This window comes from Bombus huntii, chromosome 5, assembly GCF_024542735.1.
Source record: "Bombus huntii isolate Logan2020A chromosome 5, iyBomHunt1.1, whole genome shotgun sequence".
Classification (NCBI taxonomy): Eukaryota; Metazoa; Arthropoda; class Insecta; order Hymenoptera; family Apidae; genus Bombus; species Bombus huntii.
Genome location: NC_066242.1, coordinates 5,345,578 through 5,370,863, shown reverse-complemented (window position 1 = coordinate 5,370,863; position 25,286 = coordinate 5,345,578). Strand labels below are relative to the sequence as shown.

Here is a 25,286-nt window from a genome sequence, read left to right as displayed (position 1 = left end):
CCCATTAAATTGTATCAAAAAGTATTATTCACTGTTATAAAGCTTCTACAAGGTACAATTCATTACTAATCTAATTTTAAAATATGAACAACAAAGAAAACATGGTATATGTATGTACATTAAAGACTAGCAATACTAATTGAATAATTTATTTTATAAATATAATTTTGTTCTTTATTATCATTATTTAAATATACTTTTATACATTTTTATGAATAACCCAAGAAATACAATATAGACACTTTTAATGAACTTTTAATGGGAACAATTTTATTTTAAGTTACTTGTGCATGAAATTTATGTTTTTATCTTTCGATGAAAAACAGCATAAGAAAATAAACAGAAGTCGATGTTTAAATAAATTAGTTATTGTTGAATTTCTTTCTTTGTTCATTATACGCCGCATATACATGTTTGTATGTTTGTGTGTTACCGGAAATATAAAATACTGGTATTTCATATAATGCCTACAAAATCTATAGAGTGCGTGTCGTTTTTAGGTTGAGCATGAAATGTTTGTGTTATATTAATATATTTTATACTTTCCCTAGGCATTGATTGTCACTCTCCGTAAGGTGGCCGGGTAAAATACCATCTAACAGAAACCTACTTTATCTTTTGTTCATAATATATATAGATTTGGGTTAGATGCTAATTTTTATTCGGCCGTTGTAAGGCATATACGCAGCTACGGTCGCCCAGATAGACAAAATTTGCTATAGTAGCACCGATAATATTTTGAGAATACTATTTATGACATTCTATAGATTTCTTAAGAATTATATAAAATGCCTATATTTTACACATTGCCTATAAGATATATAATATATACATATATAATGTTAATTTTTTTAACGAAATACTATTTTTTTGTAAAGCCTTACTATATTAAATAATCTTTGTAAATTAATCTATAATTCAAATATAAATTTTTGAATTTATATAATTGTTTTTATCAAATTACTTTCAAAAGAATAAAATAAAATGAGTTGTAAGTAACAGCATTTATATCTAAAAAAAATAACAACAAATAGTAGCACATTATTTTGTTTTAAATAATGTTAAAATTTCCAATTCTTTATCAACAATATATGTAAGTAAGTATTTTACTACTAATAAATATTTACTATTTCTTTTCCTTTTGGACAAAATAATGTAGCAACTAAAGTACCAGATTATTATTTTTTGGAAAAGATAATGATTTTATTAAAGTCTGTTTGTAGGAGTTAGCTTTATAAAGTTTTTTGCTTTCCAACTTATAGTTAGTAAAATCTTACTATAACTATATCATATATTATTTTTGTTGAAATTTTTATATTTTTTATAAACAAATTTATAAATTTATATATTATCGTATTGGCTATTGCCACAGGAGATATAAAGATAAACTACATTCGGTATGAAACATACATATTTAGTTACAAAAGAAAGATTCACTTGTTCATTTAAAAATTGTTGCATCCTGCACTATGCCAATCACTTTTACATTATTTTTATGTACATACAAAACTCTTACATATAAATAAGAATATAGACTCTAGACATTTTTTGATACTTCTTATTTTATAAATAGAAAAAATATCTGTAATAATTTACTCTTCTTCGTAGTGAGATTAAAGTAAAATAAAATAAAGTCAATATTTTTTTAAATCATGTTCATTTCAGTTAAATTAAAAAGTCGAACAAAATTTTAAAAAGTCATATTGTCATGTGTATAGCTTCATTGGAATGATACGTAAATTATAGATTTAGTACCTAAACTTCATTAACATAATAATACTGATCCAAACAAACTTTACTTTTAACTTCTGTATCATTTTACCAAGACAATATAATAAATTATTCAGGTTTGAGATACTTCATTCAATGCGAAATATATCAAACTTAATATTGCAGAAAGAAATATCGCAGATTTGTGCCTAAATGACGGAAACGGTCAATACAATAATTAAAACGAACTGAGCGCGATTCGATCTAATGGTAAATTATTATCCATATGAAATACTTCGTGTCTAACTAAATTTTGTCATCAACTGCTACCTTTACTCCATGGTTGTTCCGAGGCAGATGCAAAAATTAAGTAAAAACAATTTGTCGCCATATTTATTCCTGCTGCTAACCAGAATACTGTATGCCAACGAGCCAGTGTTTCCTATAACATAAAACGTAAAAAAATTATAGAACCATTTTTATAGAACGAAGTTTATTATTGCTAATAACAATGTGTAGTTATACTGACATGTCCTTGGACTATATTTCCAATAAAATATGGGGCTAAAAATCCGCAACCATTTGCCGCAGCATTTGTAAGTCCATAAAGAGTTCCCGCATATCGTGGTGCTAGAGCAATATGATTCATTTGATTCCCTGCATAAATTGCACCTTGTAGAGATCCTAATCCAGCGAGCATCATCATAACCATCATACGATCACATCCAGCCCAGATAGCGCCAATGAAACTGAGACTGGGTCCTAATGAAGCCACTGTATTCCATAACTTGAACGATGCTAAAGGAGATATAAGCTGACGGGCAAGGAGGGCATCTGCGAAACTTGAAATACCGAGTCCGACTAACCAAGAACTTAAATAAGGCAGTGCTGAAAGGAATGCGTCCTGTTGTACATCAAAATGCAAAATTTTATCCATATACGTTGGTAATTCTGTTAAAAGCGTATAAAATGACCATGACTGTCCACACTGAGTGATAGCTATAGCCCACATGGGTAATGATGTAAATACTGATAACCAAGGAACTCCTGAATCATTATCCTGTTTTTAACATACATTAAGTTAAATTTTATTCAGTCCGTTAGGAATATAAGCTTAATTTTAAAAAATTGAAAAGAACCTCATCCTTCTTTTCCACACTAGCTTCAATGTATGCTCTTTCAAGAGGATCAATCTTTTTATGTTGTGCAGGTGTATCAAATACAAAAATTGTCCAAAATGCATACCACACAATACCAAGGCCTCCAAATAAATAAAATGCAAGGGGCCATCCACCCCAAAGTTCTAATGAACAGAGCCACCCACTTACTGGTAATGATATTACAGTTCCAAAATTTGCACCTGTATAAGAATGAATATAACAAATCAAATTTATCACACATTGAAAAAAGAATAATTACCTGCATATACTATAGCAGCAAATTTGCTTCTTTCTAAAGGGGGTACCCAATGCGCTAACATGCTATGCATTGCAGGGAATGTAACACCCTATTTATAAAATAGACAGAAAATTTTTTAAATTTCAAATTAATGTTCTTTTAAAATTAATTTATAGAAGCAGGACATACCTCTGTAAATCCTTCTGCTACTCGTACAGCTAAGAATGGTATCAATCCTATATATGCTGCAAAAGGAGTAATTACAGTCAGTACAGCAGTTAAAAATACTCCCAATCCATATATTAGCTTTCCACCAAATTTCTCTGCCATTCTTCCACCTGGGACATTTGTAGCAACATAACCGATGAAAAAAGCTCCCAATATAACACCTTGTGTCTTCTCATCCCAATCAAATTCTCCTGCACTCTTTGGAAATGTATATTACTTTTATTTTTATTGATAACAATTTAAAATCATGTATGTAAAGAAAAGCATAATTAATTATTTTAATATTAATTAATTAAAAATAAATATTCTATTCAAAATATGCAGAAACATAGCGTTAAAATGTTTTCATGAAACATTTAAAGATGATAGGTATATAACAAGATAAAGGAAAAAGATGTAGGCGTTAAAAACATATCAATGTGTTAAGTCATACTAAAAATGATAAGTTTGCATGACTAATGTGATAATGAAGTAAAAACAATGTTGACATTTGATCTGCATCAATATTACGCATGCAGAATGCAATAAATCACAAACTTCAGTTCTATAGTTCTTACAAAATATAAAATACATCCATATATATCATATGCAGAAATTCTAAAATTGATATGAATAACATTTACTAAATTATATAATACATTATAAGCAACATTGACTTAAACATTATAACATTATTAAATAACTTACTGGTATGAATGTTCCATTAATTGGTTTTTCCTTAGGACAAACATCTGTGGTATTATTATCATCATTATGTGGTACTGCTGTTTGATTAACCATTGAAACAATAGCCACAGATAAATTTACTCTCATAGCATACACTAGTGCAAACCCTAGAAATCCTAAAAAGCCTAATGTATGCCTTGCTTTTATGCATGATTTTGTATCAGGAGGTATATCTGGTATAGTAACTAAAAGTAAAATTTTGTTATCAGGTTTATTTAGATAGAGAGAATATAGAAAAATTTATTTAAAAAAATATAATGTTTATAAAAAATTATTTTAATGATTTTTGTAATTACTAATTAAATTTTTGATGTAAGATTTTCTATAACTAATACTTCATTATTTTATACAGTTATATATATTTCTTTTTTCAAAATAATAATTGGCATACGTTATTATATCAAGATATGTATCTAGATATGTATTTGAAGTTCAGAATTAATCAGCTAACAAACTAATAACTGCATCAAGTCCTTTAAAACATCTATGATCCTTTCCTATCCTTATTGAAATATTAAAATTCAACTCAATTTCCAACAAAAATAAATAATATGTAATATCTTATTTTAAGTTAACCTAGTGTATCTTCTGACAACTTTTTATACAATTTCTGGTTCTTTCTTTTTCTTGACATCTGTTACTATTTACTTCCATTCAATATATTCATTTACTTCTTACTGCAAAATTTTCATTCATATAGAATAATTTATAAATAAATAAAAATCCGAGGAGCATAATTATAACGTGTTTTTAAAATAAAAAAGTAATTATTAAAAAAGCTTCAAAATATAGTTTCGATCGATGCAGTTCACGTAAAATAATATATTCAGAAAACTTGACAGCTGACAATATTGTGGAGAGCTTATGTATCGTTCTGCCAATCCTTTGTTTCCAAACAATGCCTTCTCTTAACTCAGGAGGTTTTTGAAGGTTTTTAATGCTCCCAAAAAACGGTTGCAAACAAAATCACGAAAAAAAATATTTAAGCAAATAGTTATTCGATTAATATGATAGGAAAATATTGAAAATAAACCTTTTTCCAAAAAATCATTGACGCACAAAGGCTGGTCGTCTCTTGAGACACTAGGATCCAATACTTCCATGTTGTATGATTTTTTCGCGAATACTCAACACTTTCACGAAGAATTCGTCGCTTCAAATCGAAAATATTTTTCGATTGTATGTAATTACGATCGCTCCATTCGTCGCGTTAATGTGGTAACAAAATAATATGTAATTTAATAAAGAAATTTTGTAATGAGTCTTAGCAGCGATACGATGTGTGTTAAGTAATGGTAAACTGTCGTCTGCTGTCATCGTCGTTTATCGCTGGCACGAATTGCTGCGCGCTCACACATATATATATATATATATATAATACATATGTACTGAAACTCGATTGTGTGTGCAACGTAGGAAAGAACGTCCGTGCAGGCGCGTTTTACTTCTTCAAAACTTTCTATAATTGAATATAATTGAAGGATAAATTGAAATTTGTTGAGATTATGTTGTTTACTCTCGAACAACGATGAACAACGATGATCGAATAATATTTGATCCATATATATTCTGTGAGCTTTATTACATTTACGTCATGATTAATTTTATTTTCTGACACAATTAAATTAAATAAGGATAAGAATATGAGAATTTTTTATAATTATGTGACTCGTAAGACTATGAAGAAGTAATAAAAGCTGCACTGTTTTTATAACAGAAACTATACGCATATATAAATTTTTGATAGAGCTTTTAAAGAATTACCAGCTTATATGATATTATTCACAGGAAAAGAAAAAATTACGAACTAAAATTTTTTGTGAATAAAAAGCTTTTATTTTTGGATATATTAATATAAGAAAGAATGTACACATGTACATTTGAATAATTTTATTTCTTAATAGATTTCACAGAACTTATTTGAATATGAAACATATTTTTTATTAATAAAAAAAAGTTGTGCTTTTTCTTAGTTCAACATATAACTAAGAAGAATTTATGTTCAAATATTTAAAGTTTTGATACAGTATAAAATATTGTGTAAATGTTAAATATTTTATTATAAAAGATTATTTATTATGTAATCATGAAATAAATGTTTATACATAATCCATCGAAATATAATTTTCAATATATCGCTCCAAATTTTTTTAATAATTTTATAAGCTGAATAAAACTATTATTCTTAAAAGTAGCACTGATTACAATGCAATATGTAAAGGTTTTTCTTATTAATTAGGCTCCTCTATTCTCTCAATTTAATACTTAGCAATTTTTGGTGTTTATTAAAATTTCTTAAACATTAGAAATGTATAAATATTACTAATTATGTGAGTGGTCAATACCCTGCAATAAAGACAATATATACCATAATTTTTTTTTACTGGGAACATTTTGTGATTTCTTTTCTAGATATAAGTATATACTACATTCTTTATTGTTTCTAAATTCAAAATATTTCAAATAGTATTGACGAATATATTATTACTTTTCTTATAGAATTTATATGAGAAAATTAAACATACAAGTTACCAAACTCCATTGTTTTTAATCATTATAAATATAATTACAAAGAAAATTGCTTTTTATATGAACTTCATACTGAAATTTATTTTCATGTCAAAAAAATGCAAATTCAAGAAAATAAATAACATAATACACTGAATCATGTTATATCATTTAAGTACTATTTTGTATTTTATACAAGATATTTAATATAACAAGTAACTATAAACAAAATATAATTTGTAAAATGATATAATAAAATGTAATATATAAGTACACAATATAATAATATAGACTCAAGGAGATATGATGCATAAAATAAAACTGTAAACTTTTAATACCTAAAGCACAGCACGTGTAAATTTATAACATTTTAAACATATAAATAGTTAAAATAAAGCAAATATATTCAATTTGTGGCTTGCTCAGTAATATTTTTACAAAAATGAGTAAATTTAGTTGGTAGTACTAAAAACAAGCTACTTAAAAGCTTTGCACTTATGAAATAATTTTTACATTTTATAATTTTTTCAATTCATAAATCAGAAATTACAGTCTGTCGTACAAAAGTATACTGGCGTTGGTATGTAATAAAGGAGAGATTGTGATATAAACATACACAATACATTCAGATATGCCTTGGCTTATAATTTATAATGTCTAAGTTAAAGGTACATCTGCACCAAATGGAAATCTGAAAACGGTATCATTGTGTTGGACTGATTGTCTTAGTCATTCGATACAAATCGCATAAAAAATGTTTGGTCTATTATGAAGCACAAATTGAAAGGAAAATGTATTTTAAAGTTAAGAATTTTAATGAACTACATTAAAAAAATATGGAGATCGCTATCTGTGTCGTATCCCGAAAAATTAGTAAAAAGTATATCGGTACATTGTCAAGCTATAATCGATAATGAAGGAGATTGGATTTATTAATAAGCAAGAGCATACTAGTGCTTTAGATATATTTTCAATTAAAACAAATTAATTTTTGTTTTGTAGGACAGACTGTACTTTGATTGGTTAATACAATAAAGTAAAGCATTTATAATTCAAATACGTAAAAGTGATATACATCACATACTGCATTTTTATTGAGTTATATGGAAAGTAAATCAATTTAATTTATTGAATTTATTTATAGTTAAACTATATATGTACATATATTAATATGAGAATAAATAAAACTGAAAAATACCAAAATTTCAGCAGAAAAGACATATACTTGAATATGTATACATACATAGGGTACATATATACAATTTTTACATTACAATATAGAAGGAATAAAATTTTAGAAATTAAATAAAAACTTTCCATTTAACTCAATACAGAAACCGATTTTAATATTAAAAATTTCGCGTTTCTTCGTTATTAAGTTAAGGCAATTCTAATTATTTAATATAACTGTATTGAAATCCTTATAAATTGCTTCTGAGCTATATGTATAACAATAACATCGATCAATAACAATTATTCTAACATCTAGTTCATGATCGATGTAATACTAATTCAGACATTTGTATGTAAATATATAGATACAGTTTAAAGTTTAAAGGAACGTCATACCACGGTAATGTACGTCAACACTTACTAAATAGTACTTTCTTTGGTAAGTAAAATAAATAATTCATTAAAGTGTTTAAAATAATAATTGCATACACAAAATAGTTAAAATTAATCGCTTTAGATTTGCATACGTTTTCTTAGAAACAGAACATTAATATTTAGTAAGAAGGAAATTATTATAACATTCCGAAAAAATCACAGGAGATATAATAAATACAGTGCTTAATTATTTCATCTTAGTAAAGATGTATAACTATTCTTAATTAAATCAAAGCTGTCTACAAAAGATTAAACATTATAATCAAAGGAAATCTAGTACAAACTAATAGATATAAGCACATAACTAATTAGCAAAATACTTTTAAAATCGTGAATGACAATGAAGTCTCAGATCTTGTACTAATATACAAGAATTTTTCTTGTGTAAAATTTGCTATGTAAAATTTAATCTTTGAATTTGATAGAGTGTATCAAGCAAAATATATATGCAGATGATTAAAAAACTTATTTCTGAAAATGCAATATAATTTAGTGTTTTTTAGAACTAAATTTTGTTTATAAAAACAAAACCCACTAAAAATGCTACCAGAGCATTAAATGTGATATACTGTAATATACATATACACAACTATTCTTTCAATTGAAGGTTAATTGCTCAAATGTTTTTATTACCAGCCCATTGTAGAAGTAACGTGAGAACCAACTGTAAAATCTTTGTATTGAGAAAAAACACAGATCTGAAAAATGTTTCAAATAAGATAATGAACAATTTGAAACAGTTTTATTTTAACTAACCTTGTCTTTTAGTCGTTGGCAAAGCTGTAATGCAATAGTAAGTAGTACTAAAGCATCATTTAACCATGGAACACTACATTCCGCTTGTTGTGTTTCATATTTAACACTACCATGTGCATTTTCTAATTGATATATTGCTAAAACTAGTTTATAACTTTGAATATAAAAACTAATTGCCAAATTTTCTGGAAGATTAGGATTTAATGACTTCTGCAATACAAAAGATTGATAGTTCAGATATGAAATATGATATCAAGCCTAACTGTGTAAAGGATTAATATAAATCAAATATTCCTCAGAAATGTTTACTCACCATATTACGGCTTTTAATGAGATCATCAATAGTTTTTTTTCTAGGAACAATTAAACTTGTACGACTCCGTTGGAGGCAACCAAGTATGTTCCCTAATACATGCATAACTTCATCAGATGTCTTAAATGGATAATGACGATCAACATTATCTATGTGAGCAATAGCTTGTTGTAAATGATTAGCAGCATCTTGTATTTGTTGTAACTTCCAAGGATGTTCAGTTTGTATACTTGTTCTCATATTAATATTTTGTTGACGCTGTACTTTAAAATTAACTTCCTAGAAACATGTTTTTTTAAGATAATAATATAGCTGCAAATTAACAAAATAATTGACACTTACTGCATTTGTAATACTGTCACCAGTTAAAACAGCAACACATTTCACTTGATCATGTGGTGCAGCAAATACAAACCTATCTGTTTTATTATGTTGATCGTTGCCAAATAATGCTAATGGAAATCTTTGTGCACATTCCTGTAATATAACATACATTAACATGACATGTATGCATATAATATAAATAATAATTTCTTTATTTTGTTTTATGATAAATTCCAGAAATATATAATACCATTAAAATATTCCTTAGCTGTGATAGTGAAGAATGTACTTCTTCATGAAGCACCCATTCAAACTCCATTTGCTGAAAAATGTTGTAATTAAATTCTAATCGCTTCGTATAACAATGTGGATAATGATTAAAACATTAATAAGAATTAATACTGCATCATTTTGCATTTGGGGTTCATACATATCGTTTGTTACACAAGTGTTTATAAATAATCACTAAATACATGCTTGAGTAAATTAATATTTTGTTCTACAAGTTTTGATATCTTACAGCTATTATTTATTTAAATATATAACATACTATACTCATGTCCAAGTAATAAATTATTTTTGTATATCAATTTTAGTCCTATATTCAATAAATTGTAAAACTGTATTGAATGAATATTTTCATATGATTTAATCAACCATAGTTACTAGAAAATAAATACTGTCACAAATTTTTGAAATAGGATTACTGAATTGTGTATTCCTATATGTAAATAAGAAATAAACGTAACATCACAAAATCATTCACTGAAGGGAACATAACCACAAAGAACTTGTCTCAGTAAAAACAGTAAGAGTAAATTGATTAGTTCGACGATAGATAAGGTACACTATCATCGCGAACCGCGAGACGGCGAGGTCGCCTAAGTGATTAGATAAACGGTAAGTAAAGGCAAATAGCTTACGAGATTGTGAGCCTCCTCCTTCTCGCAGTCAGCCATTTTCTCTACCGGGTGATGCCTACCACTTGTTTCCTAGTTACTTAAGATTCTATATTTGTCTAATCTTTAAAATTCTTTTGTAGAATTTCTACTTTCTTCTTGGAATATCTCATTTATTACTCAACCTGCGACAGAATGTCGTCGTTACATTAAATGCCAAAGATAAATCCCGTCATCTTCAGTGTGAAATATTGCAATCTTAAATAGATAAATCGTTATCATTATAAGATATTTTTATGTTCTAGGATTAGTATGAATTATTGTAGAAATTTACTTACCAGTAAATAGACTCAAACAGTTAGCAATAAAATAGTGACATTTGCCCTATCTTTATATTATAAAAAAAAGGTAATTATAAGTTTATCTTAATAACATACTAACATACATCTAAATAATATTTCGTCAAAATCAAGTATTTACAAAATCTAAATTCTATATTGCATGTTAAATTTGCTATTTCATGTAAAAAAAAACTTTATTATTAAAACGAATAACAAATTTTGGACTTTATTTACCATTTATTAAAAAGAGAGAGAGAGATTAGATAACATTATGTATAAATATATTTAGAATTTGTAGAATTATCTAAAAATCAACAAGTGGAATTACAAATATATTAAATATATATATAAAATATATTTTATTTAATATATAAAATATATAAAATTTAATATATAAAAATATTTTTTATCATTTTATCAAATTATTCTTTATTTTCAGGAATTAGTTTTTCCATTTAAGTTTATAATATTGGTGATATATTTCTCATCCTTGTAAGCTTAATTTATTACTAAAAATATGAGTCTCAAATTGTATTATGATTTATTATCACAGCCAAGTAGAGCTCTCTATATATTTTTAAAAGTTTGTGATATACCATTTGAAGGGAAATTTGTAAATTTAGCGAAAGGTGAACATCTTAATCCAGAGTATCAAAGGATCCATCCTTTTCAAAAAGTACCTGCTATTGAGCACAATGGTTTTAACATGATGGAGAGGTATTATTGTTTTTTAGTATGATTTATAATTTGTATTAACAAGAAGAAATAAACTAAATATAAATTTTGATTTACAATTATATACAAATATAATGTCATGTTTCATTTTTTATGTTTAATATTTCAAAACTAGTAACTTAAATGAAAGTTATAAATGTCATTGATATTTTTTAATAACTTTTTACCTTTATTCTTTGAATGAAGATACAAAATGAAAATCATTACAGAAATAAGAAAATGTATAAATTATAACATATTTCTATATAAATAATTTTATAATTTAATTTGCAAGAAATTAAAGAACATTGAATGTTTTATAGTGTTGCAATTCTGAGATATCTCTGCAGAAAATTTAAGGTAGCTGATCATTGGTACCCTCAAGACTTAAAACGTCAACTTAAAGTTGATGAATATCTTGAATGGCAGCATCTTAATACAAGACTAAATTGTGCTTCATACTTTTTTATGAAGGTAAAGAAATTCCTTTATCTATAAAGAATGATATTGAGTCTATAGACAATGATAATAACAAGAGAATGATGTTCTTCCTACTCATAAAAATCTTTATTATAGTACATGAAACCATTATTAACTGGAAAATCAATGAACCCAGAAAGTCTAATGCAATATGAAAAACGCATGATGCAAACACTTGACGATCTAGAAAATTTCTGGTTAAAAGACAAAAACTTTTTAACTGGTTCTGAAATTAGCATTGCTGATATTCTAGGGTCATGTGAGGTAGAACAAGTTCGTAAGTAATGATATGTGCATTCACTGAAAATGAAATAAAAATAAATAAATAGTATCAGGAAAGCCTTGGCAGATAATTTTTAATATTTTATTATTTGGTAGAAGATAAACCATTTTCATGATTAATATATAACATAACAAATAATAAAAAATAAAGATTGTATTATTATATTACTATAGAAACGCAATTTTCAATTAGGAATAGTTGGATATGATCCAGAAGAGAATCGGCCTCATTTAACTGCATGGATGAAAAGAGTTGCAGATAAAACAAGTCCTTATTATCAAGAAGCTCACATACTTTTAAATAAGCTTACAAGTAAGGTAAAACAAGAGGGATTAAAAAGCAAGTTTTAATAGTCATGAATTTTGAATCTATGCTCACTCATTTAAGAATTACATAAGAATTTTTTTATAATTTTCTTATATTTGTTACAAAATAATATTTTTATTCGTAACGTTTTAAAAAATCTGATTTGAAAAATATATAATTTGTTTTTTAAATAATTGAAAGAAATGTGAGTAATCAAGGTATATTTTTTTATTAAACATGTATCAGGTACATATGTGTGCAAATGTAGTAGTGCTTTACTATATTAGATGTGTATGATACGAAATATACCAGTCTTATTGCACAACAAAGTTATATTATAAACTGTTAAACATATATATTATTGTTATTGTTGTATTATTATATGATACTACATTTTAAAAGTATGTTTACTTTTGTATGAAAAGCTATAGAAAAATATCTTTTTTACTCCACATAAAATACATTTTGTGCATCAAGTCAATATTCCGAAATTTATATTTCTAACCTAATTAATTTTATGTAACTTTCTTTAATTTTGGCATTTTCTTTGGGCATCTTTGTACGTGGATATACCAATGTTTCTCTTGGCACCGTTCATCACAATAAAAGGCCATTTCACATCCTAAACATTTAAACTTTGGTCCGATAATACCACAATTTAAACATGTGAGATTATGTGAACTATTCGGACTACGATTCACTTTACCTAGATGCGGTGTCTCGCAATTCCTAGTTCCAGTTTCTAATACATTTTTCGATAATTGTGCATGTGAAGGAATTAATGGCATTCGATATTGTGCTGTTGGAACAATAGACGTCATCGTCGACTGCGCATCATTATTAATAACTGAATTTGTTTGCGCAAAATTATCCGTGGTTTTTACAAATGCCAATTGGTCGAATACAAAATTTTGCATTTGTTGATACTTAGTGTTTTCATGACTTTCTTTGTTAAAATTACTATCTTGAGTTAAATTAGTTACGTCACGATTAATAATTGATCTAGTAGCACCCGATACGTGAGGTGGTTCTCTGTCAATGACATTTGGAATACCAGTAGGCGATAATGCATCCGTTTCGGTTCTATTATAAGTCAACGTATCTCGTTGCCTATCAAAGGAAGCAGCAGCGACAACAGCAGCGGCTGCTGCTGCGGCAACAACATCCGGTATCATTCTGTTCCGAGAAAATTGATTGTTTGTCGTATAGCCAATTAAAGAATTTTGAGGCAGGGTCTGATGAGAAGTTGATAAAGACGGTGGTGATAGAAATAACGATGGTAAACAAGTTGTGGTACCAATGTTGTTAGTGCTAGAGTTTCCTCGAAGACGATCAAACTCCAAATTACCCGAATGCTGTAGAGTGCTTGTCGATGGAGAGGGATACCTTACAACTGGATCTTGTATTATGGGGAAACGTTTATCCATATGGTGCATTGATCGCAAGCTTTCTTGCACAGGGAAATGAAATGGTAAGGAACCCGAATGTAATCGTGAGTCATATGGATAAGAACCGTAAGGACAAATTGGTGGATGATAACTTAAGGCAGCACTATTATAAGGATCGATCTGTAATGTAAAAAATTATACGTGATTGTAGTTCATCAGTGCATAAATATTTATACATTATTAATATTGGTATACTGTGATTAATAATATAATATAATATTTGTTTATAATATAATATACAATATAATACAAAAAGTATATTACATAAGTATTCGAATCTGTTCAATAAGTTTTCTGTATCTTTTGTAATAAAATACGAATATTTCATCAATTATATTACTTCAACATTTTCAATCTTGCCGAAATGAAAATATTAAAATAGATTGATTCTACTTACGGAGTAATTATTCGGGTAAAATTGAGTCATAGGAAGTGGTGGACAAACACCAGGTCGTAAGGGAGGAACTGCTGCAACAGGTTGTAGTTGTTGTTGCTGATGATATTGCCATTTCTCTGTACCGCGTTGAGGCGTTGAATTTATTATGTGATTATTGATATTAGGTCCAACCATCTTTGGTATTTCAGACCCAGAAATTTGCTACGATGTATTATAAAATTATTCAGATTATTCGGAGAAATTCCAAAAGAAAATTGAAAAATTCTATTAAATTGCTCTTACGCGTGTAGTGTTTTCTCCTGGTACAAACGGCACATTTTCTGTGGCTTGTAATTTGGGTTTGGTTATTGAAGCTTGCTTTTTTGACATTCGAGCGAACCAGTTACCAAGAGTAGGAAATTGTTCAGTTATAGAATGATTCCCGTTACTCTTCTGTACAGAATCAGCCAGAATTTCTTCTCCTTTACGGCTCTGTCGCAACCTGTATGCATAAAATATAAGGTAGAGATATAGATAATAAAATATATTAATTTTTCATTTAACTTACGCGTGCTTCCCCTGATTCAACATCATTTGTGAAGAATCAAATTGAGTTGGCTGACCCAAACTCGATGAAACCTGAAACGAATTCAGCACTATGTATAGTATAAAACAATATTACAAATAAAATTTTATTTGTCTGAAAATTATATTTTACAAACCTTTTGCGAATTTATACTGTCTTCATGATTTGTCGAAAATGGTACTTCCTCTCGATTGGATTCATAAAAATTAGGTTGTACTGTATGATTCCTTGACGATGAGAACTGTTTAGCATATATCACCTCAAACGATTTGTTTTCTTGAACAGTTGTTGGTATTTCCACGCAATTAGCTACAGAACTTATTATGGTTCCAACATCCGGAAACTCCAAACACTTGATTGTTTCTGGTTCTTGGATCACAAGACGACGCTGAGAAAACCCTTTATTTCTTTCGTCTTTCTTTTCCCGAGCTGCATTGTTGTTCTCTGGTGATTGAGTAACCTTGTTCGAATGATTGAAAGCTCTCTTATTTACACTAGAATTAGAACTTTCTATATCGATATTGATATTATTTTTATGGCCCACAGGCATAGTCTGCACATGTTTCTCAATATCTGGAGGATCTTTGTTCATGGAATCAGTTAAATCCCCAGGAAGTGGATCTGTAGAAAACGTTGATGTCATCAATTCTTCGTTCACAGGCCAAACTTTCCTTTCAACAACTTGTAGCTCTTCTTCCACCGAATCTTGACTCGACGAGGTAGTTAAACATATCTTTGGTAAAATTGGTGGACTATTTCGGACCTCTTCTGGCAGAATACTATGACAATCCAGAGATGATCGTGGTGACAATTTAGGTGGTTCAGGTGATGACACCGGAGAACTGTTATTCGCTGAAAAATCTGCGTTCCTCTCGTTTAAATTTATATATGGACACTTGTTATCAGAAGAATTCATGCTATCATTATTTTCATTAATCGCTTCCTTAGAGGTCGAGAGGTCTGCAGACAGTTTGTTATGTAATTTTGATAGATTTTCTATTTGCTTCTCATAACAATTCATCACTTGCCTTGATCTGATATTTTGTTGAGAGTTCGAGTCACCCGCCATTTGCTTATCTAATTCCAAAGCTTTATTTCGTACTTCACACAGTTTCTGTTTTATTTTATTTCGCCTGTACTTTAGTTTGTAGTTATCGGTATTTAAAGTGGTAAAATCTGTGTCTTTCTCGAAGAGTATATCGTTCCAGTTATTAGAATTTGGACTAGGTGGTGATTGGGACGCTGTGTCTGTGATGATTCTATAGTTTGATTCGTGTTCGGACCCCGTGACGATTTGAGAATCGTTGTATCTTTCTGTTTCTGTTGCCAGAAATAATATTTAAATCAAATAAAAAGATTTTGAACACGTCCATCATGGAACTACTTCAAAAGATTTTCTATTTAATCGTATTATTTTAAATTAAATCAAACAATGATGTATAACCAATTTTGTATTGTTATGTTCTACAAAATATAATACGTAGACTGCAAATTCTACATTTTTATGTTTAAGTCTGGAATCGTTTTACTTAAATAAATATTAGTTAAATATATATTACTTAAATAAATATTAGAAGACTATACTTTGGATATTCTATATATTTTCACGTATTATGTGTATTCTATGTAATTTTGCTGTTTTAAATGTTCGTACGTATTAACTAACGTATTAACTAATATAACCTTTTGATTATTTTTTATTATTTATTATTACCTGTATGCGCGACTTTTTTCAGTCTCAACGGAGGAACTAATTTATTTCCATTTCTTTCGTCTCCTTTTGTTGTGGAGGTCGCTCTAATGCACTTATCGGTACAAAGATTGTGTACGCCTTCGGTTGCATTCGAGCCACAGAAATGTGTTAGGAACTCTTTAATCGAATTATCCATACATTCCTCTTTATTTTGTCTAGAATTTGCTTCCTGCGATTTTTTTTTCTTCCTTCTTTCTTTAACATTAGTCTCGTGTTCCATGTCGTTATCATTTCTTTTCTTTATCATACTCAGACTTCCCACGCTTGAAATTCGTGGAACAAGGTAAGCCATCGAGCTCGCGGTATCTTTTGATATTATTTGTTCTTTAGAAATAATATCTTCTTTATTCGACAATGTCTCAATGTTTGATTTCATTAATTCTACTTCTACTACGTCCACGGTAGATTTTGGTAAGATGAAAGATGATGAATGTTTTCGAATGGATCTCGTAGGTACGGATGGTGCCGGAAGAATAGGTAAAGAACGATTTGGTTGTACCGGTATGAAGCATGACCCACGTTTTCGTAAAGCAGTTACTAAACTGTTGTTTCCATTAGAATTTAATTTGCTTGAACTATCTGCTATTATAATTCGAGGTTCTGGAATGCAATGGCAAATTGCGCAAAGAAAACAGAATATTGATTAATTATATTTGATGATCCGATTGCAAAAGAACTCGTAATACGTATGCTCGTAATAAGTATGTAAATTGAAATAAATTTTGAAAAAAATTAGATCAAATACGTCGTATGAAAATGAAAAAATAATAAACAGTGGTTTATTGATTTATAATAAATTATAAGTTAGTGTAGAATGATTGTAATTCATAATTAATAGATTGTAGTATTACGTGTCCTATATTCAGTACCATTATAAGGAAAGACTTGTTTAACGATTTTATGGGGAAATATAGATTGAAATGCGAATTGAAACAATATATATATATGTTTTATAAGTAGAAATTATATAGGACCAATATATCATAAACAAATTAAATACAACAGTACATCTGTACCTTGATTTGTTATATCATTGTAATATCGTAAAATAATTTGAATTAGAGATCGGTTGAAATTAGAAAAAACCGTGTACGTCGTCCTTCTGTGGTTCATTTCCATTTAAGAGCACCTATGTGACTAAAGTCACCTAGTTCTTACAGAGATATGAGAAAAACAATATACAACGTTAGAGCAGAAGGACGGTTTCGTGTTTCAAGGAGGGACGACCGAGAGGTCAGAGTATGCGAGTCGAGAAGTGAGTGTGTTGCGAGAATCAGAGTTGAGTCAGAAAAATCTTTAAATATTTCGTTTAGAAACTGTTTAAAAATTGTTCATACTAATAAATATATTTCTCTCTTAACAAGGTCTTCCCTCTAAAAAAAAGGACTTAAATTTTATCTCATGTCTTATCAATGACAATTATAGTGCCATTAAAATTATCTTCACCTATTACAATGTTCTGTACCTAATGTGATGTTCGTAGTGCACCTCTCGTTCTCATCTTCCTTTTCATTCGTCATGTCTGCCTTTACATCACAGAATCGCTTCAAAGTCGTTTGTTTCCGCGTGCTTTTCTCATCAGCTGTTAAATCAACGAAAATAGGCGTCTGTTTTTCCCTTGTATTGGAAATTATACTTTCTTCCGACGCGCAATCAAAATCATTTTCTTCGACCGCGCTATCGAACTTTTTCAAAACCTTCTTGTTTCCTCTCGAAGTCTCGCTCACTTTAAGACTTCCTTGAATTTCGCTGGAGCTACTGATCAAACAAACATCCAGTTCCTCCTTGAAATTCGTGGCATTTTCATTACAATATAAATGTTCCACGTGACAGGCATCTTTTTCTTCCGTTCCTTGCAGCTCGCTCGAAGATTCTTCAATAAACGACAAACTTGGAGATCCAGAGGAATCTTTGATCTTCTTGTTAATGATACTGTCGCGAGATATCATTACCTTCGGCCTGCTGTTCTTGGTGAATGGTTTAAACGTCGGTTGCTTCTTCGAGCTTTCTCTCTGTTTTTTCTGCGAATCACTCGATTTACAACTACTAAGTTCTTCCATTTTTTCTTTCTCTTCCAGCGTAACTGGTGGAGGTAGTAATGGTTTGTCCAGAGACAGCGTGAGAAGAGGGATAGGTTCTTCGTATCGATTTAAGTCGATGTGAAGCAAATTGATGGTTGCTTTTCAAATATATTTGAGTTTGGTTTTTGGATATGGATATTTTATGGATTAAGTGACATTTAATATTCTTAGAATTTGTTTTACGGTTTTGTGTGTGTGTTTATTATTATAGGCATAAGAAGCGCGATAGAAAGTGAAACAATGAAATAAAATAGTTAACAAAAATTCAGAATGAAATTTTTCTGAGTCAGAACTAAAATTAGTGTGCTATCTTTTATTTCATGTAAATTGCACACATATATTTTTTACATCTAATAAATAGTTTAGGATATCGTAAAATTTTGTCGAGACTTGAAATATGTTTGTAAAGGGACTGTATTTGAAAAATCTGGAATATTTCAATTTCTTTTAAATTTCTCTAAATGTTATAAAGTAACATATATCATATATTTAATGTGTAATACTATAAATACTTCAACAAATTTTGTGCACCATCTTATGACAAATTGTTTTGGAAACTGCGGATTAATTATTTATCACATAAAAGGTATAGAAATTACATAACACTTCATACCTTTACTATACTATGTAGAAGTAGATTATACAATATGATGCACAGACATAAAACTCTAGTTAGCTATTACTAAGTTTGTAAAACGTATACTTGCTGATTCGCAGAATTGATTTCGATTTCAGTACTATCCTAATAATACATCTAAAGTAGTTATTGTTTTGAAAATAGTTCATTTTGTGGCTAAGGCATTTATAAGTCTAATATTCCTTAAAAAAATATTTTTTTTTTTTTTGGGGGGGGGGGGGGGAAATTGCTTTCTTTTGGCACAGATATATTGGAACAAAACTGCCTTAGTCGCATTAGCATAAAAGTTAAAATATTATTGTTTTAATGTAATACAATAGTATCTACATTCTAAATATAAAAATGTTGTATCCGATTACTTTTATTCAGCATATACTTAATTCTTTACTAGAATCAAACACGTGATTTATTTTACTCGGTCTTTCACTTTATCAAATCGATTATTCATACTTACGATTTTCACCAAATACATGTTATGCAATTGTTAAATATTATGTTTCATCTCCACTGATATACCTATGAAGATATACAAATCTTTTATAGACACGCACACACAAATATTGTCACAATAAAAAGATAAAATTATTTGTGATTCACAAAACTCTATGATTCTGTCCCACTGTCCTTATCCACATTTGAAAAAATTATTATTTAAAAAATATATGTGACAATTTGTTATATTAAAAAAATCAAATCGAAGAATGAAGAAAGAACAGAAAATATCATTTAACAAAAATAGTTTCGTGTAATTTTATATTTCTAAAATCTCTCATAAATCATTAATTTGAGGAAAATGTAAGAGAGAAAATGAAAAAATGAATGCAGTTCTTTAAAATTCAAGATGGAAATTATATTAAAAGCTAGATAAAAAGGAGTGGCAACAATCTTGTGCGTGTTTCGGTGCACGTGTAATTATATTCTCCCGAGTAAACTAAAAATCGAGTGAACAGTTAATTAAAAATAAAGATAGCGTGCAATTGGAAATTTTAAAAGGAAAACCGCCTTTTTTTTAGTCGAATGATTTTGTCTAATCAAATTTAACTATTCCGACCGGCACATGTTGCAAAGTAGATCGAGACGGTGTCGCGCGAAAAGTGAAGCCAGACACCAAGGAATCTTACACGTATACTCGTATTCCCACTTCTAGAAAAGTTCTTATTAGGGAAACCCTTCGCAATTGGCTGACTAGAACGCAATCGTTTGGCGCAGCTCAGAAATACAATGTTTAGTGGCAAGACATGTAAGAAAAGGGACAATACGTTCTTCTTTGGCATTACTTTCAAAGAACTTTTTCCTGTATATGGTACATTATCTTTGTTCATCGCCGATTGGAAGGATGGTTGAAACGTGGTGGATGTGGTAGTTACAAATTGTTTTTTCTTCCTCTCTTTCTTCCTTTTTTTTCATTCTCTCTTTTTCCCTTCTTTTCATATAATAAGAGAGCGTACATACTACGGGGGATGATTTGAAATGATACGTGTTTTCTTGGGAGGGAAAAGAATATTTTATAATAGAAATACATTTGCTAAAGTATGAACACGTAGAGAAACAATAAAGCATTTTTTTACAGTATTAGAATTTATATAGAATTTTAATGCTGAAATTTATTAAGAAGCCGGCGTTCGTTTCATTATCTTCTTCTATTATCATTATCATTATGGTTAACAGTAATTAATCACTTAATTACCATCTAATTTTTTCAATCAAAATTATTTTACAAATTAAATTTGCTGTCTGTGACATAATATATATTATATATATATAAGAATAGAATAAATAGAAAATTTATTTTTTGAAGCTTCTTATAAAATTACTGTTAGTATTATAAATCGTATTTTTATAGTTACAAATTTAACTTTAATAGTTACTTATACTTGTTGTATATAATCTACTTACTATTATTGTTACTATATTCGTATTCTATTAACATAACTAGTACGTGCAAGTCATGAGCCAGTTTGTGGAAAAAACAAAAATGTGTCTTTTCTGATTCTATTGTATGTCCATATAGTGAATAATAGTATCTCGATACGTAATCGAGTTAAATTTAACTACTGCGTGTAAAATGGTCATTGTGTGTGGATGATATCGATCGACTTTTTTATTCTTCAGACGCTGTTTAATGCTTAAATGCAAAAGTTCCCCTTGCAAAATCGATTCGCCAAATAATCGGTGCGTTGGATATTTCCCACGAGAGACTCATCGAAGGACAGTTATTACCGACTATATAAAGCATGATGATGGGTTGCTTTTAAAATTTTTAGAAGCACTTTGAATAGCACAAAACGAAAATTTAACGCTATTTTTTTAAAAGTTCTAGTCACAACATGAAACATAAAAATCATATGTTTATCAGGATATGTTGCAAAACTTTTATGCGTGCAAAAATTTTCTTTTGTATTGCCAAATTTGCATTCAGTATTAAAACGATCAAATAATAAACCTTTAATAGTCTTTGTTATTACATTCTCTAACATTTGTAATAAACTTATTGTTAATTGTTATTATACCTGTCCCTCAACCATTATTATATAAGACTGTTTTGAACTAGAATAAAAAACATGAATGGTATTCTCTTCACTATCACCGACCTTTTAAAAATACACGAGTTTCAAATGGAACTAATATTCGTAGGGGGATATCTTAAAACCGTTGCAGACGTGTTTTAAAGTTAAGCGAATTACAAATATGCACATATTAAATTCATTTCGAATATTATGCAAGATTGTATATTTTTCCTGTAATATGAACATTTAATAGACAAACGACACGTAGTCACATGTGCATTTTCCCACCTGAGGAAAGTCGACGACGAATAGGGAAACTCGGCAACGAACGTTTACACGAACAAAAGGGGTGATTCACCCTACCACTTTATACTTGGGGATTCTTCTTCCTCGCTAAAAGTAATAAAATAAAATAAAATATTTCTAGTAGTATATTTTAATAGAATGCATTTCAATGAAACCTAAAATATTGAAGAAATATTAATAATTGATAAAAAAAAATATAAATATTTTAATGTACATATATACAAATTTACTTTAGTAATAAATATTAAAATTTGATCAATAAATAGCTATGCTATAGATACTTTGATGTTGAAAATGAACGTAAATAATATTGATAATATTAGAAAAAATATTTCGGTAAACATTCCGTTACGGAGTTGAAATATGTTGTCGGTTTACTATTGACAAAACAAACGACGAAATCGTAGGTTACCGTTTGTAAACAATGAACAAAACTTATTCCTCATCAGTCCTCGATGTTAGTTCTTCCTGGTTAATCTATCCCCATTTTTGTTTTACCGATATTTGCGACAATAACAACAATAGTTTGAGTAACGTGCCATTAAAATAAATCACAGAAATTTTTCAGATTGATACCTTGCCATAATTATTATTTGTTAAATAGCCTTCATGGATTAATAAGTTAAACAACGAATATCGAAGATCTCGTTTGGGAAAAAATAAAATCTTGGAAAGTGTAAAATGGTAGTGCAAAGAATAGGAAATAATACATCAAAGTCAAACACAATTTGTGGATCACCGTCTTGTAGTGCAAGAGATAGAAAGGAAACGAAATTCAAAGATGTTTGCTCTAGTGGACTACAGAATACTTGTATTCGAACTGCGGAATGTAAATCTGGTCAACATCGTTATTCGTACAATGGAAAAGAGGTAATTTTATATTTTGTTTTAAACATAGAAAATTTATATAATAATTGTTGTAAGATAATATTTGTATAATTTAATAATAACGTCTATGAAAGAAATCTCGATATTGAAATACAACTACGTATCCCGTTATTTTAGCATGTTGTTAATTAATTAATAACATCATATCATTGATACACAAATATTTGTCGTGTCTGTAATGATCGCATTTTAAATTATTTAGCCAACCAAAAAAATAGGTAGAAGTAAACCAAGAATGCAACTAAGTGGACAGAAAGTCATAAAAAAGAGACTACCTCCTCCAAAAATTTTAACAAAAGAAGAGTACGACGAATTTCAAAAATACAGTTCTCTGACGAAAGAAGAGCGAGATGCGGCTCTTAAATCGGAGGAAGAAAAGAGGCAAAGACTTATGAAAGAGAGTATGGAGAGAAAAGAGGAATTTCGTAGAATAGATCAAGGAAGGCCTCGAGAAAAATGTCCGCAATTGGCCGAAATAGAAGAGGAAGCTAGGAAAAGAGCGAAACATGTGCTTGAAAGAGCAGAGAAGATGAAGCTCGAACAGGAGGAAGAAATCCAAAAGTGCAATAGGATCATTTTAGAGACTAAATGTCGTGCTATAAGAGACGCTCAGGTAGATAATGTGAATTTACATATTAAATAATGAAATAAAATTCTGTTTTTATACATTATATTTAAAGCTTGTAATTTTTAACAGATAGCAGAAAAAAAGCTAATGGAACTCGAGTTGGAGGAAGAAGAGAAACGTTTAAATGATATGATGGAAAATGAAAGAAGATGGGCGATTAAAGAAGAAATTAAAAAAGAGCAGGACGAGGCAGTAAAAAGACAAAAATTTGCTAATAGTCTAATCGATCAAATAAAAGAAAACGAGGAAAACAGGATATTAGAGTTTGAAAGGAAGCAAGAGGAAAGTCGATTAATTAATTTAAACAATATCAATTGGCAACAAGAAGAAATTACAAAATTACGAAATAAAGAATCCGAAAACGCATTAATTCGACAACAGCTCGCTGAAGGGAACGAGCAATTAAAACACTTTAAAGCCATGGAAAAGCAGCAAAATAAAGTCATTGATCTTAGGTAAGATTTATCAAATTATTAAATTATTGAAGTTTTGGTCAATCATTAATGATAATATTTCATAGGATACAAGAATACCAACGGTATAAGGAAGAAAGGGAAGCAAAGCTGGCGGAAGAACGAAGATTGGAAAAATTAGAAAAAGAAAAGGCTAAAACAACTGTTGCAATACAGACATTACAAGCAAGGGGTCAACAAGTATTTAATTATTTAATTAATGGAATTATCCTTTTTTACATTTATTTAAATTTTTTACCGTACGTTGCAATTATTAGCTTCTGGTTTAAATATCAAAGCCTTTGGATTTCTTTCTTATTTGTACCATTGTATTGTATATTATAAATTTTATTACAATATTTATAAATAAGAATAAATAGATAATTGTACATTTCGCACTTATATTTTAATAATTATTTTTTGCACCCCTTTTCTAGGAGCGGATCGATGAGTTGAATGCTGCACGAATTCAAGAAGAAGTGGAAAGACAATGGAGACAAAAAGAAAAGGAAGAAGCTCTTAAAAAAGCGCAAGCCCAAAAGTTACTTATAAAAGAAAGAGGAAAACAAATAAACAACAAACGAATAATGGAAGCAATTGAACTAGAACGAGAAAGACGTGAATTTGAAAAAATTGTACGTGTTCAGAAGGAAGCTTTCTGTCGAGAACAAAAAGAACTTGAAAAGAAACAACGACAAGCATTAATTCATAGGAGCGAAATACTAAAACAGGTTTGTTTTCGCGGTTGGATTATAGATTTTTTAATTTATTATCTTTCTTCTAATACTATGACTAAATTATTTTATGTCTATCATCTTCATCAGGTAAATGAGAAAGAAAGAGAACGCATCGAAGCAAGACAAAAGATGTTCGAGGAAGGTTTAGCAATACGTACAGAAGCCGCCATACGTAAGAAAAAGCTGCGTGATGCAATGGAAAGAAAATGTGAAGAGATGAGAAGAAACAGAGTGCCTGAAATATACATCAATGAAGTAAAACGAATGATCAGCAATATACAATAAATACAATA

General features: G+C 29.0%; 5 protein-coding genes across 10 annotated transcripts; 2 read left to right on the top strand and 3 right to left on the bottom strand.

Annotated features, from left to right (window-relative positions):
* Positions 1 to 133: 133 nt before the first annotated feature.
* On the bottom strand, positions 134 to 5,410 carry LOC126865520 (sialin). The gene is made up of 7 exons (XM_050618131.1): positions 5,096 to 5,410; positions 4,024 to 4,247; positions 3,298 to 3,534; positions 3,130 to 3,217; positions 2,850 to 3,070; positions 2,240 to 2,770; positions 134 to 2,152 (listed from the first exon to the last, which is right to left on the bottom strand). Exons 1-7 carry the CDS (start codon positions 5,163 to 5,165, stop codon positions 2,030 to 2,032), a joined length of 1,494 nt encoding a protein of 497 aa, XP_050474088.1. The 5' UTR covers positions 5,166 to 5,410; the 3' UTR covers positions 134 to 2,029.
* A 704-nt stretch (positions 5,411 to 6,114) lies between these two features.
* LOC126865531 (protein rogdi) lies at positions 6,115 to 10,643 on the bottom strand. Of its 4 annotated transcripts, none has more exons than XM_050618155.1 (6): positions 10,495 to 10,643; positions 9,822 to 9,893; positions 9,590 to 9,724; positions 9,248 to 9,526; positions 8,935 to 9,144; positions 6,115 to 8,876 (listed from the first exon to the last, which is right to left on the bottom strand). In XM_050618155.1, the coding sequence occupies exons 1-6, from the start codon at positions 10,528 to 10,530 to the stop codon at positions 8,808 to 8,810; spliced, it is 801 nt and encodes a 266-aa protein (XP_050474112.1). In that variant the 5' UTR covers positions 10,531 to 10,643; the 3' UTR covers positions 6,115 to 8,807. The 4 variants fall into 4 exon arrangements, with proteins under 4 accessions (XP_050474112.1, XP_050474113.1, XP_050474114.1 ...); XM_050618156.1 differs by having other exon boundaries at positions 6,115 to 8,851; XM_050618157.1 differs by lacking the exon at positions 10,495 to 10,643 and adding an exon at positions 10,122 to 10,274.
* An 86-nt stretch (positions 10,644 to 10,729) lies between these two features.
* Positions 10,730 to 13,075, top strand: LOC126865532 (glutathione S-transferase theta-1-like). Its single transcript, XM_050618159.1, has 5 exons — positions 10,730 to 10,878; positions 11,251 to 11,528; positions 11,849 to 11,999; positions 12,102 to 12,282; positions 12,481 to 13,075. Exons 2-5 carry the CDS (start codon positions 11,329 to 11,331, stop codon positions 12,636 to 12,638), a joined length of 690 nt encoding a protein of 229 aa, XP_050474116.1. The 5' UTR covers positions 10,730 to 10,878; positions 11,251 to 11,328; the 3' UTR covers positions 12,639 to 13,075.
* On the bottom strand, positions 12,805 to 22,850 carry LOC126865539 (uncharacterized). The gene is given in 6 exon segments (XM_050618170.1): positions 12,805 to 14,162; positions 14,440 to 14,640; positions 14,722 to 15,057; positions 15,141 to 16,324; positions 16,719 to 17,357; positions 18,223 to 22,850. Coding segments are annotated over 6 exon segments (4,008 nt in total). The 5' UTR covers positions 18,818 to 22,850; the 3' UTR covers positions 12,805 to 13,109.
* LOC126865515 (cilia- and flagella-associated protein 45-like) lies at positions 13,921 to 25,283 on the top strand. Of its 3 annotated transcripts, XM_050618126.1 has the most exons (7): positions 13,956 to 14,065; positions 22,893 to 23,158; positions 23,379 to 23,789; positions 23,874 to 24,259; positions 24,325 to 24,457; positions 24,694 to 24,987; positions 25,081 to 25,283. In XM_050618126.1, exons 2-7 carry the CDS (start codon positions 22,970 to 22,972, stop codon positions 25,276 to 25,278), a joined length of 1,611 nt encoding a protein of 536 aa, XP_050474083.1. In that variant the 5' UTR covers positions 13,956 to 14,065; positions 22,893 to 22,969; the 3' UTR covers positions 25,279 to 25,283. The 3 variants fall into 3 exon arrangements, with proteins under 3 accessions (XP_050474081.1, XP_050474083.1, XP_050474082.1); XM_050618124.1 differs by having other exon boundaries at positions 13,921 to 14,065; positions 24,694 to 25,283; XM_050618125.1 differs by having other exon boundaries at positions 13,972 to 14,065; positions 22,857 to 23,158; positions 24,694 to 25,283.
* The last annotated feature ends 3 nt before the right edge of the window (positions 25,284 to 25,286 follow it).